At 36.8% G+C, this 18,852-nt stretch overlaps 4 protein-coding genes and 1 pseudogene across 4 annotated transcripts; 2 read left to right on the top strand and 3 right to left on the bottom strand.

The window, feature by feature from the left end:
* Positions 1-685: 685 nt before the first annotated feature.
* On the bottom strand, positions 686-3,316 carry LOC126628238 (probable NADH dehydrogenase [ubiquinone] 1 alpha subcomplex subunit 12). The gene is made up of 5 exons (XM_050297850.1): positions 3,110-3,316; positions 2,438-2,464; positions 1,885-1,973; positions 1,119-1,228; positions 686-1,026 (listed from the first exon to the last, which is right to left on the bottom strand). Exons 1-5 carry the CDS (start codon positions 3,196-3,198, stop codon positions 868-870), a joined length of 474 nt encoding a protein of 157 aa, XP_050153807.1. The 5' UTR covers positions 3,199-3,316; the 3' UTR covers positions 686-867.
* A 621-nt stretch (positions 3,317-3,937) lies between these two features.
* On the top strand, positions 3,938-7,488 carry LOC126628234 (ERAD-associated E3 ubiquitin-protein ligase HRD1B-like). The gene is made up of 8 exons (XM_050297847.1): positions 3,938-4,063; positions 4,230-4,877; positions 5,256-5,432; positions 5,720-5,869; positions 5,956-6,161; positions 6,476-6,614; positions 6,803-7,070; positions 7,160-7,488. The coding sequence occupies exons 2-8, from the start codon at positions 4,345-4,347 to the stop codon at positions 7,316-7,318; spliced, it is 1,632 nt and encodes a 543-aa protein (XP_050153804.1). The 5' UTR covers positions 3,938-4,063; positions 4,230-4,344; the 3' UTR covers positions 7,319-7,488.
* A 1,999-nt stretch (positions 7,489-9,487) lies between these two features.
* On the top strand, positions 9,488-13,648 carry LOC126628232 (laccase-15-like). Its single transcript, XM_050297845.1, has 5 exons — positions 9,488-9,737; positions 11,262-11,413; positions 11,507-11,751; positions 12,034-13,104; positions 13,275-13,648. Exons 1-5 carry the CDS (start codon positions 9,639-9,641, stop codon positions 13,403-13,405), a joined length of 1,698 nt encoding a protein of 565 aa, XP_050153802.1. The 5' UTR covers positions 9,488-9,638; the 3' UTR covers positions 13,406-13,648.
* LOC126628235 (wall-associated receptor kinase 5-like) overlaps positions 13,024-18,852 on the bottom strand; it is a 28,530-nt pseudogene continuing 22,701 nt past the window's right edge.
* LOC126628231 (uncharacterized) lies at positions 14,879-18,122 on the bottom strand. The gene is made up of 2 exons (XM_050297844.1): positions 16,898-18,122; positions 14,879-15,974 (listed from the first exon to the last, which is right to left on the bottom strand). The coding sequence occupies exons 1-2, from the start codon at positions 17,994-17,996 to the stop codon at positions 15,181-15,183; spliced, it is 1,893 nt and encodes a 630-aa protein (XP_050153801.1). The 5' UTR covers positions 17,997-18,122; the 3' UTR covers positions 14,879-15,180.

Here is an 18,852-nt window from a genome sequence, read left to right as displayed (position 1 = left end):
ACATTACCCTCTCTCTTTTCTATGTCAAAATCTTAATCATTTTTCAGATTGGAAGTTTTATCTCTTATATGTGTTATTTCTAATTGATTTGCATTTTTCTGTAAAGAGAAAGGGTAATAATTTATAATATAATTGTTCTTATGAATTTTTTGAAAGAGATTGAATGAAATGTCCTTGATTGGCTAACAGAGACAAATACGAGGACTGAATTAGTCAAATAAAAAATACGAGACTAAATTTGCCATGTGACTATAACACTGGGACCATTTTGACATTTAAACCTTTATAGAATAGAGATCCTCTCTGAATCTTTATGTCTAGAGCCGATGAATCGAAAAATCCAAACCACTCAATTTAAATCATTTAAATCATGCGCCTCCCACTCTCCCATAGCCCATTCCACTTGCTCTCCTTACACAAAACCAAACCCTCTGGCCCATTTTGCACAAAACCAAACCCTTGAACAACTTGTATCTCCCTCTTTTGAATGGCTCAAATTTCTAAGTCTGTCAACTCCGAATATAGAGATCCAAACATGATCTCAACTTCCCTTTGTGTATCTGTCTGTTTCACTTTAACAGCGGACCCTTTCATGCCTCGAGAACACCACCGAGTGCAGATTGCTCCTACTCTTACTGTGAAACACAACCCTTTAGGTTTGAACTGAGATAATTTACCCTCAACAAATCAAAATACCAGCATTTCATTAAACTATGAAGTTCAGGACTGTTATTTCCGTACAGCAAGCAATCCAAAAGATTCACAGCTATCACATGATTCCCATGCCATTTATTAACCGAAAGGAATACACAGCACAATACTGCCGAATTTTTTCAAGTTCGAGCACGCACGTGCCATAGAAACAACTCACTCCTTCTTGGCTGGTTCCCAAGGTTGGTACCTGGTCCAGTCTCTCTGCCCCGGATTGAGGCTGTGCCCTTTGGAATGGTAAATAAACTCATCACCCTCCCCAGTGAAATTCTCTTTGTGTTCAATGCTGTACCTCTTTGGTTTTAGCATCAAAAGCTGCAACAGGAATTCATTTGTTTGTAAGCTACATGTAACAAGTTTTTTCACAGCATACGCGATCAAATATTTAAAAAGGATGCAGGACTTGCCTCATCTCCCGTATGATCGGTTATGTAGTGCAGCCAACCGTGCCATTCTGGTGGTACTTGAGAAGCGTTGTAGCGACTCTTCTCTGCATATTCAACCCATCTGTGTCTTCCTGTAAAATCCCTCCAATCAATTAGTAAGCTGTGAGCAATGAGCATACATACTACAATAACCTTGAAGCAATGCAAAACTTTGAACAATGGCACCTTCCCAATGCATATATAGGTCGTACCCAGTGCACAAGGCTCCCGCTTTACGCAGGGTCTGGGAGAGGTGAATGTCGGCTAGCCTTACCCCCATTTATGGAGAGGCTGCTCCCAAACCTTCCCAATGCATCAAAGAGGAAAATTAGAACAGTCCTTCTTTATAACTCAAGGCGGTAACTCACATGGATGTGGTGAAATCATATGCACCAAGGCATGTAAGCATCTAAATAAGCAGTGTTCAATTACTTGGCCAACCCCCAAGTTCCCCACCAGTAATTTGTTTACATTCTTACAGAGAAATATGGGACCATTTGTACCACCAGGAAGAGGAATTTGCACACTTCCTTGGAAAGTAAAATTATTTCTTTACCTTCATAAACTTAGTAATAAGGAATTAAGATTCGAAAAGATACATACGATCAAGAATTGTATCATGATTTGAATATGGCTTGTGCTTGGAAATGCTAATTGACACCAACGGCACAACTCCAGTGTGCAGTAAAGAACTAAATATCTTATTGCTATAGTAAAAAAGGCTGGGGTAAATGTAGAAAACACTAACCATATTGAGTGTCAAGCTTCTCATAATATTTATTGCCAATTTGATCAACACCTACAAGCCTTGCCCCAATATTGTGGATCTTAGTTTGCCTATACCAATCAAATAAAATTTGTTAGATAAACTAGAGAAACAAAAATGACTAAAATATTCCAACACAATTAAAACCTGAAAACCACAACAAAGCAAAAGTAATCCCTCATTTCAATGTTAATTCAGATGGTCTTCTTTAGAAAAGAGAAACCATTAACCGTATCAAGCTTCCAGAATTATGAACTAATCCTTACAAATTCTAACTAGTCACTATTCGATGTTTTATGTTCTCCATCGAGTATGATACCAAATAAATCCCTGTGACGTAGAATTTACTAAACACGTTAAACTTTAACAAAGATGTGATAGTCTGTTGAATAGGCACATAACTTAGGTTATTTAAACAAACGTGACTTTGACGAGACCTTGCATTCAAAAGAACTAAAATTCTAAATATAATGTAAACACGCACTTATGCTCGTTTGTTAAGAAAATCAAGTATGAGGGAAGTAATGTAACTTACGTAAGGTTTCCATCGAAAATACAGTTTCTGCAAGATTTGGAAAAGTACAAACAGTCAGCACAGTATAAAGAATCAAAGATATAGGATACGAAACCAAAAAACGCAATTTAAGAGCCATTCAGCGAGCTACTAAAAGACATCTCAGTGAACACTGTACATCAGAAAATGCTCCAAATCCCAAAACTACAATTATAGCAAAAGATATCGTCCCTGAGAGCCAAAGAGTAAAACTTTATGACAAATGTTTTAGCTTTTAATTTGTTTTCTTTCCTACATTTTCCTACCAAGCCAACAGATTATCATCAGAGAACAGACCAACAAAATTATCACAACCCACCCAGCTCAACACCTGTTTGCTTCAGCACCTTTCGGAGTTTCAAACTTCCAAAAATTATTTCTTTTTTTAATGCGGCAAAAATAAGAAAAACCCAAAACCAAAATCGAAAATTCAATATCTGATTTGCCATCCCAGTTTGATTTATCAGGTACCAAGGAGGACAAAATGGATTCAGAAACACTAGGTGCAATAAGAAAAACACCAACGATGCTTTTGGCATCCAATCACATACGTTGGAGAAGCAAATTTTAGATCTTTGACATCCCCAAAAGCATTACATTAACAAAAATGAATAAATCAATCGATTCAAAAAGCTATAGATAAAGAGAACGTACAAGAAGCCATCCTCCTTGAGCTCCTTTAAGTAGCTGCGGAGACCTCTCTCTCTGATCGCCTTCACGACGCTCTTCACCACCGTGGCCATTTCTTTCTCTCTCTCTCTCGCTCTCTAGCTCGCTCTGTATTTCTCGCAGGAGGCAAGCACACAAGATAGGAGGCCCGGGCCAGGCTCTCGATCTCAGCCCGTTGCTAATCTTTGACGGGCTCGGATTTAGGTCGGGTCGGAAAGATTAAAGAGTAAACTGCCAATTTGCCCCCTGAACTATCACTCAACTTTTGATTTGACCCCTGAACTTTTTAATTAGAAAATTAAGGACTTAAACTAATTTTTTTAGCCGATTTCCCCCCTACCGTTAGTTTTTCATAAATTTCATCCAAATTAACGTGAACTCTTATCATGTGCAAACTACGTAACTCTCATTTGTGGACAAAAACGTCATTTCACTAGACCTTCAAATAGAAAAGCTATAGAATCAGACATATTTGCATAGGTTTATATTTTAGAAATCTAAGGTTTTTAATTATTTTAAAGAATGAAGTGACCGAACTACCCACACATGTTGTGCATATGCTTTCATTTAACAAAAATTTGGATGGAATGAATGAAAAATTAATAGTAGGGGGCAAATTGGCCAAAAAAATTAGTTTAAGTCCTTAATTTTCCAATTAAAAAGTTCAGGGGGCAAATCGAAAGTTGGGTGATAGTTCAGGGGGCAAATCGGCAGTTTACTCAAGATTAAATAAACTCGGATTGGGTACCGTTTGAGTCCTTCACACGTGGCAATTAATCATTGGTTAAACTTACATCATTTTTGTTTTCCTTTTTTTTTTGTTGGCCTGACAGCATTTTTTTGCTTTTGTTTTCTTGTTTGTCTGAGAAAATAAAAGCCGGGAGGAAGAAGAAGAAACAGCACAAAACCCAAAATTTCCACATAGCGAGCTTCTCACAGGTACTCTCAGTTGCTTCAATTTTTCTATGAATTCTCATTTGTTAAGATGAAATTATTGTTTACTTTCTCAAAATTGCTTTCCAATTTCCGATTTTTAATATTTGCTTCGGATTTAGGGCTCATTTGATTTGATTAGGATTTCCATTTGTGTTGTTTGAATTTCTAGGTCTCACCTCGATGGCACTGTAACATTATTTAATCTGAATCTGTTTGGAAACCGAATCGGAAACTGGTCAATAGTTGGCCTGTAAGAGCAACCTTATCGATTAGTTTTGAGGAAAATGATGAAGCTGCAAACCTATGGCGGGGTTAGTTTGGTAGCAACCCTAGTGATTTTTTATCATGCATTTAGCAGTAGAGGCCAGTTTTATCCGGCAATGGTGTATTTGTCGACGTCGAAGATCAGCTTGGTGTTGCTTCTCAACATGGGTCTGGTTATTATGTGTACTATGTGGCAATTGACTAAAAAGCTCTTCCTTGGATCACTCCGGGAAGCCGAGGTTGAGAGGCTTAATGAGCAGTCGTGGCGGGAAGTCATGGAAATCCTCTTTGCCATCACTATTTTCAGGCAGGACTTTTCGGTCTCATTTCTTGCTATGGTTACAGCTCTGTTGTTAATCAAGGCTTTGCATTGGTTGGCTCAGAAGAGGGTTGAGTACATCGAGACTACTCCGTCCGTGCCCATGCTGTCTCATGTTCGGATTGTCTCCTTTTTGGGTTTCTTGCTTGTTCTAGATAGTCTCTTTTTGTACAGTTCTATTAGCAACTTGATAAGGACACAAAAGGCCTCGGTTTCCCTCTTTTTTTCGTTCGAGTAAGTGATCCATCTTAATGCTTTGTATTTCTGATTCTTTTTGTTTGCATTTGGGAACATGCTACATTTTATTTGATCAAACTCAGATAACTTAGGCATTTTTTAATCTGATAGTTAATATTGCATTAAGCTTCATTATATTGGAAACGAGTGGAGCAAGTCTATTATGTTGTCATGGAAAGTGGTTGATAGGGCGAATGATATGAAGGTGCATTGAATGATTTATGTCGAGTACGAAAGGCAATAGGGGAGAACTAATAGTTGTGATGGGATTATACAGAAAACATTAGATATGAAAACCAATAATATGGACAAGTCATGAATTTCTGCATTCTTCCGTCTTTCTCATTTAACAGTGTCCATGATTTTGTATCTCAGGTACATGATACTAGCAACAACAACAGTGTCAACATTTGTGAAATATGTTTTCTATGTTACTGACATGCTTATGGAGGGACAATGGGAGAAGAAGCCTGTCTACACGTTCTACTTGGAACTTATTCGGGACTTGCTTCACTTGTCTCTGTATTTGTGCTTCTTCCTCGTGATTTTCACGTGAGTATTCTGTTTATCTTTAGGTTTAGATATGTTGCTTACACACACATTTTTTTTGCTAAATATGACACAATTTGGAGAACATGTTGGGCTCAATCTGTGTTGAATGCAACGTGTTTGGCTCCGTAGTGGCGGAGAAGCTGTGGGCATGAAGTTAGAATATGATACAGTAGTTGGACCAAAATCCTACCAATTTAAATTTTAAGCATGGGGAGAATTTTGCTTGTTGACGTGCATAAGCTGAGGTTATTCTATCTTGATTGACATGGAGTATTGTCCCATCCCAGGTACTATGGTGTGCCATTGCACTTGATACGTGAGCTCTATGAAACATTTAGGAACTTTAAGATTCGCATTGCTGATTATATTCGTTATCGAAAGCTCACATCAAACATGAATGATCGATTCCCAGATGCTACGCCTGAAGAACTTAATGCGTAAGTTTAAAGTCTAATTAGTTTCCAAGTGTTGTAATTATCAAATTCTGCATTTGGAGTCTTAGTTGTTGATTATCAATATGCAGAAGTGATGCAACTTGTATCATTTGCCGTGAAGAGATGACAACAGCCAAGAAACTATTATGTGGACACCTTTTTCATGTCGCTTGCCTACGATCATGGTTAGAGCGACAGCATACCTGCCCTACTTGCAGAGCCCTAGTTGTACCTCCTGACAGTGGGACAGGTACAGCTGGACATAGGGGTTCACAGTCAGATGTTCATCAACAGGGTAAACTTCTGAGCAGTGCAATTTGTGGTGTATCTTTTAGTTTCTGTGTGACAACCATAAGGTCCGATATTTGGTTATTAAAGGAAAAGAACTTTGTAGTTTTTAATTGCTGAACTTTGTAGTTTTTAAACTTACATTTCCTTTTCCTTTATGTAAGATAATTATTGAGGGTAAAGAAAAACGAAGGCACCAATAAAATGCCAGTTGGATTTCATGCTCTTTGTTTATGTAATATATTTTGATCATTTGAGACTCTGATCTTTTGTTCGGTATAAAATTGTGGCGAGTTGACTGATGATTTTAATTGGGAACAGGGACAGGCACAACGGCTCAGGGTGGTGGAGTTGCGGGTGATAATGTGAGCCAACATGAAGCCAGGCTCCGAGCTGCTGCTGCTGCTGCATCAATATATGAGAAGTCTTATGTATATCCTTCTGCAAACAGACTAGTATGGTAATGACACCTGTATCCTAAGTTAAGGTTTACATATTTATTGGTGGAGTGATCATATGTGTCCATTGTATTTTAATTTATTTCTAGGTTGCTTGTGAGAGTGTGCTTGATACATAAACTTTGGATATGTTGCACTGCATAGAATGCTGCATGCCAGAGCCTTACAAACTATGTGCTCTTGTATGCAGGTCTCCTGGATATACGGCGATTCCTCAGGTTCAAAGACATACGGCTGACTCCTCTAATACTGAATCTGGTGGAGAATCTTCTATTGGACAATCACAGCCACAACTTGCAGCCCAAGGTGGAGCTGCAAACTTGTCCTTCTCTCAGTTTCCACCTTACATGTTTGTCCCCGGAGCCAACTTGGCCTATGGGGAGAGGTTGGGCAGCGATCCAAATCTGACAGCTTCTCCGCTGGAGGCCCAGAAAAAGCTTCTTCAGCACCGGATTGAGGTATTAAAGAGAAGATGTATAACTTTTGTTGTGACGTGGCGGTCGTTACTCCCAATTTCTCCCGCTTAGTAACCGCTTTTCTTGTACAGATCCTGCAGAATCAGCTTCAAGTTTTACAGAAACCAAAACCAAAGGAAAGTGTGGACATGGGCCCAACAATGGCATCTTTGGATGGCAAAGGAAAGAGTATCGCGGCTTCTTCATCTGTTTCGGACTGTGGACGTCATGAAGATCGGGTCGATTCGTAGACATGGCATAACTTTAGGTATATTGTAAGACGCAATATATGTGGATAACAAGGGATGAGAAAAATAGGTTAGGGATGAGTGAATAACTGGAGTTTGAGCATATTATTGTACAAGTTACACTCTTTTCCTCTTGTTGATAAATAATTTTCTTATCGTTTTGTACTTATAAATGGGGGTAAAGCTAGCCGACATTCACCTTTCCCAGACCCTGCGTAAAGCGGGAGTCTTTTGCACTGGGTACGACCTTTTTTTGTACTTATAACATTTACCAATACCGTAAATAGTAAAAAAGTAGCTTGCTCCATACGTAATGCCCTCTAGATCTTCCACGAAATGAAACTAATCAAAATCGTATAAGATGCAAAAGCCAGTCATCGCCACCTCCACGCGCAGAGTCTCTCTTTCAACCATTTGACCATGCGGGAATATTTTTATTGGAAATTTCGACATGTACACATCTTGAAAAAGCGACAAACATTTATTAGCTAGACAAGTGATGTTACTAAAACTGAAAAATAGTTGCAAAAGAGTATTTCTCCTCCGCATCATAATGTCGTGAGTGTTCCTTGACCATATTAATCTTTGATCTCTAGTAATCATTGACGTAGAAGGTTGGTATTGTGTTTTGCTGATTCGTGACCTAACCCAAACCCATGCCCGCAACAATTGACCTTCCCTTGTTTTTATTCTGGTTTTCGATTGATCCCAAGGTTCATCGTACAATTAACTCGAAAGAAAAGGACGAATGAACCTAGTACAGTCAATGCCTTAGACGCCAATAACTGTTTGGCTTGGCATGCTGCAATTTGCTTTAATTGCTCAAATCTCGTTATCATGTTTAATTTGAACAATCATATTCGCTTCTTCTTCTTCATTGAGTGTTAACTAAATTGATGATGTTTTCCTAACAAATTTGTTAGGTATGAAACACTATATATGGACAAAAAAATTCAGTGTATTACTAGGAACACGACCCTTGGAAAAGAAAAAAAAACTTCCAACCATTTGTATTGTGAGTCTATGACACTTGGTGTACATGGCCGTATTGTAAGCACACTAAAAAAATCTCCATATATATGATCATTTCTGATGGATGAGGATCCTCTCTGAATCCTCTTTGTGGAGATCTTAGGAATCCTCACATTATAGCTGTTCATCGTACATCGTGCGGTCAGTTTCGTCACGTACTATTTGAGTTTAATTTTAAATAAAAAAATTCAAATAATTTATGACCGCACAATGTACAATGAATGACTAAGATGTGAAAATTCCTAGGATTCCCACCATTTGGATCGGATGGGATCCAAATCCATTTATGACATCATATAGATATTAATTAAGGAAAACTAATGATAATGACTTGAAAACTTTGAGTTTTAATGATAAGGACAAAATAAAAGGTAAAATGAATTGTACCATGATTGACCTTTTAGTGTAAAAATATGATTTTTCGTTAAAGTTTCATATTAATTAATAATTGAATAATGGTCATGCAGTTTAAAAAGCGGTATTTCTCTTCTTATGATGGATTAGGACACAACACTAACTTTTACAAGTCCTCCTCTAATTACGGTTCCCTGTTAATTAATAATTGAATAATTGAAGTTCCCTATTAATTAATAATTGAATAATGGCTCTTCGCCCTCTGGATTAATAATTGATGGATTAGGATACAACACTAATTTTTCGTTAAAATTCCTTATTAATTAATAATTGAATAATGGCTCTTCGTCTTTGGGCTTGTCCAATTCAACCTTGATCTGACTTCTCAATCTCAACAAGTTGAAATATATGGATTTGGATCCTCGCCAGATCTCTTCCCTGAGGATTCTATTCAAATCCGAAATATATGGCATGCTGACATAAGCTTCAAACTTATCTAGAAATATAGCGCTGCGTAATTAAAGATTATAATCCAAGTTTAATTGATCAACATAATATTAATAAACAGTAAAAATTTTGTGATTGCATGGAATGAAAAAACATGAGAGAACATTGTATAGTGAAGATATTAAGCGCACATGTTTCATGAAGCACACTAATTATTACTTAGCATAGCTTGATTAACCCTCACCAGTTAATTAAATAATTTATTTTTATTTTTATTACATATAATCGCCACCTGCGCTTTTATTTAGCTCTCTCTCTATATATATCCGTCCTCAACTCCTGCGAACTGCATCAGTTATAAACAGAAATATAGAGACCAAATAATAGTTACACAACTCCTGTGAATCCGTGATCATCACTAGTAGTAATAACAGATACAGCTATAAGACGATCGATCGGAAAGCAGCCATCAATATCGTCGTCGATCAACATGAGTATTTTAATTAGCTTGCAACTTGTAGTCGGCTTGCTATTGTCTACGGTTGGCATCTTCCATTGCCAAGCTTTGTCTCCTCGTTACACTTTTGTGGTAATTACCTAGCTCATTATTTCCTTAATCTTGGTGCAGTTCAGTTCTAAATTCTGATGCATATGTATGAATTGCATGCATCATGCATGCATGCCTATAGTTATACATACATACATATATATATATATATATATATATATATATATATATACAGTGGCGAAGCCACAACAGGGCAAGGAGGGGCGGCTGCCCCTCCGATCGTCGGAAATTCACATGCAGAGCAAGGAATCCACCCCTTCGGTCGTCAAAAAGCCACATAAAGAGCCATGGTGTCGGCGGGCTGCCTATTGCAGAGGAGGGCAACTCCTGCACGAGGAAGAAGAAAAGAAAAGAAAAGTTGTTTTAAAAATATCTTTAATCGGACGACGTCGTTTAAGCATTCCTTTTAAATGAAACATTGCGATTTGTTATTTTTTCTTCTATCATTCTTTTGTTGCTTTTCTCCATTTTTCCTTTCCCCTTTTTTTTTCCTTCTATCTTTTTTCCGTTTGACTTGGTTCCTTTGTTTTTGGTTAAATGGTTTGGCTTGGTCTCTCCTTCTTTTGGTTTGATCTTCTAATTGGTCCCTAATTACACTTTAAAAACATAAGTGCTTCAATAAAATATTTTAGATAAACCATACCCACAAAATACCACATAAAATAAGATTTTCAATACTAAAATTACCTTAATGTTGTTAATACAATATGGAGGAGGTTATTTCATACTCAAATTTATGTTTTTTTTTCTTCTAGCCATCACTACTTTCAATGAATTTTCACTTTGAGGACTTGTTTCATGTTTTAAATAATATGAAAACTAATGGAAATGATTTGAAAAAATTTGAGTTTTAACCAAAAGAACAAAAATGTGTTGTAAATGAATAGTATTAAGAGTGACTTTTAAAAGTAAAAATGTCTCTAACGTTAAAAGTGAACAGTATCATAAGTATTTTGTTAAGACTCCCTAATTTAAATCCATATGGGCTCCTACCTAGATCTCGCCTAGGCACCTAGCTGCTAAGTTCTAGTACACTGTTTGATTAGCGCTTAACATTTTTTAGGATCTAATCCTAGCCAATTTAAGCTTTTTACATTGGCTTTAATATTTTTGCTTACAAATGCTTTGGTGAAGAGACTATTTTCTACTATAAATATTGACTCAAAACTTTGCACTCTCCAATGTGAAAGCAACTGCTTCAATTAAACATTGCACTCTTTTGAATTTCGCCCCTCCCTTCGACAAATCATGGTTTCGCCACTATGTGTGTGTGTATATATATATATATCTGTGTGTGTGGGATATATATGTATATACACTTTATAAACGATGCTCATGCATGTATGCTGATTTCAAAAATATTAATGAACTCATATCTTGTGTTTGTCGTTCAGTTTTAAATTCTGATGCATGTGTATGAATTGCATGCATGCATGCATGGCTATAATTACACATATATTATGCATGCATGCATCATGTATGCTGATTTAAAAAATATTAATGAATTGATGATATCTTTTGTTTGTTTGCAAAAATTAATTGTAGGTTGAAGAAACTTCATACAAACGACTGTGTAGCACAAAGAACATCTTGACTGTAAACGGCCAGTTTCCGGGACCAACATTGTATGCTCGTGCTGGAGATACTGTCATAGTGGATGTCTATAACAAGGGCAATCGTAACATTACCCTCCATTGGTAATTCATCAACTTTATACAGTGCATGTAATCTCATGCAGCTTTTAGTTACTTTCATGACACCAGTACAATTCTAATCCATCTATATTTCAGGCATGGAGTTAAGCAACCGAGGAACCCATGGTCAGACGGTCCTAATTACATCACGCAATGTCCTATTCAACCAGGAGCTAGGTTTACCCAAACCATTATATTTTCCTCAGAGGAAGGGACCCTATGGTGGCATGCTCACAGTGAGTGGGATCGAGCCACCGTCCACGGTGCTATAGTCATATACCCCAAGAAGGGAGCCACTTACCCTTTTACCAAGCCTCACGCAGAATTACCAATCATCTTGGGTATGCAAATCAATTCAATCTTCCAAAACCGCTTATAGGATAGCTAGCGCTTTTAAATAATTAAAAACTCTTGTGACAATGTTGGTTGCTAAAGTTAAAAAGGTTTTTTTTTTTGGAATTTTTTTACTTGTATTTTTATTAATTAAAAATTTCGATGTGTTCTATTCTAATGAAAGGATTTCTCGTAAAAGAGCTTATATATGAATATAAGTGATTTCTATATAAACATTTCCAAATTACGATCCTTATTGTTCTGCAAATCGTTATATTTGAAAATTGTAGGAGAATGGTGGAAGGAAGATATTGGACAACTTTACGATGAAACGATTCAAAGTGGTGGGGACCCTAATAATTCAGATGCTTACCTCATCAATGGTCAACCCGGCGATCTCTATCCTTGCTCAAAACCAGACACATTCAAGCTCATAGTTGATTACGGCAAAACCTACCTGCTCAGACTAATCAACTCTGCCGTGCAGGAGATGATGTTTTTCGCCATTGCCAATCACAACGTCACGGTTGTAGGCTCAGATGCTAGCTATACCAAGCCATTTTCAACAGATTATGTAACCATATCTCCAGGGCAAACTATTGATCTCTTGTTAAATGCCGACCAAAGCCCCAACAACTACTACATTGCTGCTAAAGCCTATGTTGCCTCGGCTGGAATTCCCTACGACAACACAACCACCACCGCATTACTCCGATACAACAGAAATTCTAGTTCAACCCCTACTTCGTTGCCTAATCTTCCTTCCCATAACGACACCAACGCATCAGTTCACTTTACCAGTAAACTCAAAAGCTTGGCTGATAAAAACCACCCTGTTGACGTGCCACACAAGATAACAACTCCTTTGTTTTTTACACTATCCATCAACACACTACCCTGCCCGAGCAATTCATGTACTGGGCCTAATGGGACACGTTTTGCCACCAGTATCAACAACATTAGCTTTGTCGACCCTACCATTGACATATTGCAAGCTTACTATTTCCATGTTAATGGGGCATTTGGAACTCGCTTTCCAAATTTCCCGCCCTTGCTGTTTAATTTTACAGCTCAGGACTTGCCGTTGTACCTACAGACGCCGAAGCAAGCGACGGAGGTGAAGATACTGGAGTACAACTCAACTGTGGAAATTGTGTTTCAGGGGACAAATTTGGTGGGAGGAGATGACCATCCGATGCATCTCCACGGATTCAGTTTCTACGTTGTGGGACGGGGGCTTGGGAATTTTGACAAGGACAAGGACCCTTTGACGTATAATCTTGTTGATCCTCCTCTTCAAAACACCATCGCTGTCCCTATAAATGGTTGGACTACCATTAGATTCAAGGCAGACAATCCTGGTACGTAATTAATGAAGACATTCATCATCTCTAGTGCATATATTATCTTAAGGGGCCGTTTGATAATAACCATATCAATTTCCAGTTTCCAGTTTTAGTTAACAGCCCTATATATTAATGAATGATAATTAGATCGTGTAAATTGTTGTTCTTCTTCTTGTTGTGCGTAGGCGTTTGGTTTATGCACTGTCATCTGGATCGACATATGTCATGGGGCATGGACATGACGTTCATAGTGAAAAATGGAAAGGGCCCAGGAGCGCAAATGTTACCTCCGCCACAAGGAATGCCTCCATGTTAACAATTGTTATAAAGCTTTCGAGTTGGATTCTGTTGGAAATTTAATTATTAAAAATTATTATTATTTATGATTTCTTGTGGGCTAAGGATATTATAGTTTCTTACCCGTTAAGGCTTGAGTTTGCTTTAGTTTTCACTATATATATATGGTAATGTTTATATAGGCAGCTTCAGTTTGTAGCCATCTCGGCAACCTTAATTATTTGTTTTCTGTTTAATAAAATAGTGTTCATAGTTTATCTTCCGTTGGTTTGTAGTACTCTATTGTTGAACTTGTTAATGGCAATAAAATTGGACTACATGTAGTCAGTCCTTTCAATACCATTTTGTACTAGGAACTCTGACTGGCAGTGGCCGTGGCCAGGATATAAATGTCATAAAAATTTACCTGGTTTTGTCTTGTCACCAACTTGGTGGCCGTCGACGACTCAAGAACAAGATGAAAATTTTCCATCAAAGAAATGACGATAATGCGCATTATATTAGCACTAAAATTAAAATGGAAAAATTAGTATCCGGTCCCTAGTTTTTAGGGTTCATTGACTAAGACCTTATTAGTTCTCAAATTTTGATTCAAGTCCTTAGCATTAATATGATAATAATTTTTTAATATAAAAATTAGTAATTAATTTAGGGTTTAATACTCACACCTCTATTAAACTTCTAATGAATTTTCAATTCAAACATTTCCAAAATAATAAAATATTAAATTAAATTAAGTTTGTACCTATTAGTTTTTTTTTTATATAAAAAGATTCTCAATTTTTTAATCTTAAATGTACCCATTCATATAATTTTTCAATTTTTTTAATCTTAAATGTACCCATTCTCAAATATATCAATTTGTTATATGTAAAATGTACCCTTTTTTTAATAAAAAATCCATTCAAATTTTTTAATTCATGTTTAAACTTATATTGGTACATTCTTTTTCGTTGATTTGAGAATGTATCCATGTTTTGGTACAATAACTTTTTTTGTTAATTTTGGTTAATGTACCCATACATATATGCACACACACACACACACACAATATAATAGAGAGTATAATTTATATTTTATTATTTTTAATCCCATAAATTATAGGTTTTATTTAAAATCTCATTAATATAAACAATTACAAATTTCAATTTTTAATTTTTAATTAAAAAAATATAGTAACTTACATTATTACATTAATGTCAGGGACCTCAATCAAAAACTAAAAACTAACAAGGTTTCAATCAAAGAATATTGATAGCTAGGGACCGCATCTAAAGTGTCCCAATTAAAATTTACTTTGCCTTATTTTCAAAGATTGGTTCAACTTTCAAATATACATGGTTCATGAAAAAAAAAAACAAAGCTGACAGCCACAGCCCATACGCAATGGATTATCTAAAACAATTCTAGTAGTAAGCTCATTCTATACTCTGAAGTTTTAACCATTAGATCGTTGGCCAAAACATATACTTTCAATAGTTCCCTCGTACCGCCGAGGTTCTCCAATTAAAAAAAAAAAAAAAAAAAAAAGCTTAGGAAGAATGTGTGCTGCCCTGCCACACAACCTCCTCAATTCCCTTGCCACTTCTTCCATCGCAGGCCTTTCGGCACTACTCAACTTGAGGCAACTCTTTGCAAGCTCCGCAACAGCTCTGAGTTGCTCTCTGTTACCCTCGTTTACTAGTTGTGGCACAACGATCTGAAATATGTCGTTTTGTTCTACAGAAGAAACGAAATGGGATGTTATGATTCTTCGATTTTCTGGTCTGTTGAAGGACAATGGCATCTCTCCCGTCAAAAGTTATAACAAGACGACTCCAAAGCTATAGACATCACTCTATCTGTCAACTGGCCTGTTTGGAGATATTCGGGGTCTAGATAACCAACCGTCTGCTGTACCAATGTGTTCATCTGGGATTCATTACTAGGGACCCGGACCAACCTTGAAGATCCGAAACCGAAGACCTTGGCCACAAAACAATCGCTTAATAATATGTTGGAAGAGTTGACATTTCCATGAATGATCATTGGTTTTGATGTCTCTGCTGCAGAATGCAGATAAGCAAGAGCAGCTGCAGATTCTGAGGCTATCTTTAAAAGAATATGCCAAGACAATGCTTTTTTCCCATTAACATGATGAATGTAGTCGAACAAGGTCCCGTTGCGGGCGAGTACATAGACCAACATGGGTGCTTCAGTCTCTAAACAGTAGCCCAAGAGCTTCACCACATTTTCATGGTTGATTTTGGTATGAGTGACAACCTCATTTATAAAACGCCCGATTTGGCCCTCCTCCACTACTGTTTCCGTTATGGCCACAATCGCACCGTTTGACAGAAGTCCTTTGTGAACCTTTCCACTCTCTACTGGACTAAAAGTGTGAATCTGGTTGTAATAGTCAGCGGCCACCTTTAGCTCTTCGGACGTAAAAATTTTTGGGCTTCCATGTGAAGAAATGTGCTGCTCTAATAATAGACCTCCATTTTTCTGGAAGAACTTGGCTTTGAGATTAATGAACTTATGTTTCTTCACACTGAGATAAACCCCAGAGATCCCAAACATAAGAAATGCGCAAAGAAGTCCAAGACCTGCAAGGTTACATTTAATTATATATTTATATACACGATATATGCAGTATCTTGTTAGCTGAGACCCTAAGGACTTGTTTGGTATTGTGTTAAAAAAAATTCATAATTTTTCAAAAGATTTCTTAAGAACATCATTTAAAGACAATTTTTTAAGATTTAAAAACTTGTTTAATATGGGATTTTTTTAATTAATAATTAAAAGAAAAGGACAAATATCCTAGGGCAACTCCACATGGCTCAGGAATTACTACTAAGTTCAATTGAACAGACATAAAGATCAGAAGAGAAATGGGAGACAAAGAGGAGAAATATTCGGAGGGAAGGAGGAAGGTAGGAGAGAGAAAATAATAGGTTTGGAGTTTAAAAAGAACAAGAGGTTGTAAATGCTTTTAAAATGGCTAAAAACACTTTTGGTGAAAATATTTTTGAAACTAATCTTTGGTAAAAATACAAGTAAATTATGGAAAAACACTTGAAGTGCTTCCTAGAAGAATTACACTTCAAGTGCTTATGAAACCCAACAAAGTTTCGTTTAAAAATGTTTTTAGTCATTTTGAAATAATTTCCAAATAAGTCATAATGCTACACTTATCACATATTTGTACTGTCTCTCTAATAGAAGAAGAGCCCACAACACATGTGGGTCTCATTTCTATTAGAGAGATGATATATATATAGTAAGTGTATCATTTTTTTTAATGTTTATGGAAGTATGCTAATTTTTAAGTTAATTTTGAATTCAATTTTTCAAAACAGTCATACCAAATAATCGTTCAAAATGCAAAACTCAAAAAAAAAAATTTAAGTACAAAATTTTTTATTCAAGTAAAATATCAAACAATCCATAAATGTTTACATTTAATTTACAGGGAGCATAGCAATTATCAAGTAATAAACACTAGAGAGTAGAGAGGATTACGTACCTAAGGTGAGCTTTATCGGAAAGACACTGATGTGTGGAACTGGGATGTAACCTGTACCAGTTTTCCTATGGCAAATATATTCCTGGGTTTTGGTTGACAATGAAAAGCCACTTAAATCTTCGACTTTGTACAGAGTATTGGTTGTAGTTGAGATTTCAAACCATGAGCGACTGTTACTCCTATCGATACTCTTTTGAAGGCTAACACATGGACAACACAAGTCAGACAACATACTCTCAACACGTCTTCTTATGTGTGACGTATTTTTAGGCTTACCAAGTGAACAACATAAATTCGATGACATAGAGCACGTGTGCCCACTGGACTTCAAACGCGGGACAACCTGCTCTGCTATTATAAAAAAAGTTGAAGTTCCGTCATAAAACCACTTAACAATATTAGAAGTAACCCAACTACTTATAAGTATATGCAAAATCCTTTTTTTTTCCGACGTGACATTGATACTCTCATCAGATGCATCCATGTACGGGAGCGTGTATTGGAAGTACACGTTCTGTCGCGTGCTGGTGATGTTTGTTACTGTCCACGGAGGACAGATCAGCCTGGACTTGGATGCTGTGGCACCCAATCCCGTAACAAACCAGAAAATAAAAGTAGCCGCAACAGTTATGTTTCCAGTACTCACTGCCTCAGGCACCAGAGACTTAACATTGCCTTCCCCTTTGGGAGTGGAAGAATTGCAACAACCCATGCGCATGATTGTGAACTTGTTTGCAGTGTCGGAGATTGCATGCGGTGTGGCAGTCAAGTACTCGGTCTCAGAGGTAGTGTTGTGGGTGCCAGGACCAAAGCGCAACATTAATAGTGCTGCTCCAGTTTTAGTGGTGTTGCAGCTATTAGCAGAAACTTCGTTGTTTACGCATACCTCAAGTTCACCTTTTCCCACTGAGAATCGTCTTGGATTTGGTAGGATAAAAGAACATGATCCTTGGGAACTCGCAGACCAGTATTCGACCACAGAACATGATACTTTTCCTTTCTGGAAGCTGGGCTTGGCGTCGGCTTCTGATAATGCTGCCAACAAAAACAATGAAGGGAAAGCTAAAGTAAACCAACAGAGTTTGCGCATCCTTTCCATCTTAATTATCTTCCCTTCCTCAAGTTATTCTCAACAGCAACGTGGTTGTAATTTGTAAGACTTATAACTTGACTTGGGATTAGCTCATTCCCAATTCTGATCAGCTCCTACCTAAAATTTTGGTTTATAGAACAACTTTGAGGGAACATCAATCTCTATGTGTTTAACAAAATCAACCTGCCCTCCTTCTGCGTTCCTTCCTTTAACGCGGCATTGAATTTGAATCGCTAGTTTTTTAATTCGGGGGTCAATGGTTTAGAGTGACCAGAATACACTTGTTCCCTCTTGGTTTCTTCCTTGAAAAATGGAGGCATATAATATGTTGATAGAGATCTGATATATCGTAAGTGACATATATGTTTCAACATCTTTATATTATATATATATATATACTGAGAAATTTAATACACATTCCAAAATTGACAACCAAATAAAACTCCAATTTATTTACAATCAGGTGAGAGTGGTTCGTTAAATTAGTAAATACATATATCGTAAGTGACGTATATGGAGGAAAGAAATGCAACAAAATTACAAAGAAAATTTCCCAAAATCGGGAAGGGGAACTTCCACTTTTTGGGATGGTGTGCTTTGCAATTTTATAATAAAAAATAATAATATTTTAATAAAATTGACTATTCTATTTTTTGGTAGGGGTGGAGATGCATGTGATATATTACTGTTCATTAGGGTTTATCAATATTCACTGAGTGGATAAATGCGTTGGGTGAAGAGTTTGATCTTCGTATACCATGAACTGAAGCTGTTGTTGGCTTGCAATAAGACTTTGTTGGTGACTATAACTCTTATTAGGCATAAATGATCCCCTAGTTGAGTTGTAAAGCTTGAGGGTTTT

The sequence above is a fragment of the Malus sylvestris genome, chromosome 7, assembly GCF_916048215.2.
Source record: "Malus sylvestris chromosome 7, drMalSylv7.2, whole genome shotgun sequence".
In the NCBI taxonomy this organism is placed as follows: Eukaryota; Viridiplantae; Streptophyta; class Magnoliopsida; order Rosales; family Rosaceae; genus Malus; species Malus sylvestris.
Note: the sequence above shows the minus strand (reverse complement) of the source record. Positions and strands in the feature narration are given on the sequence as shown.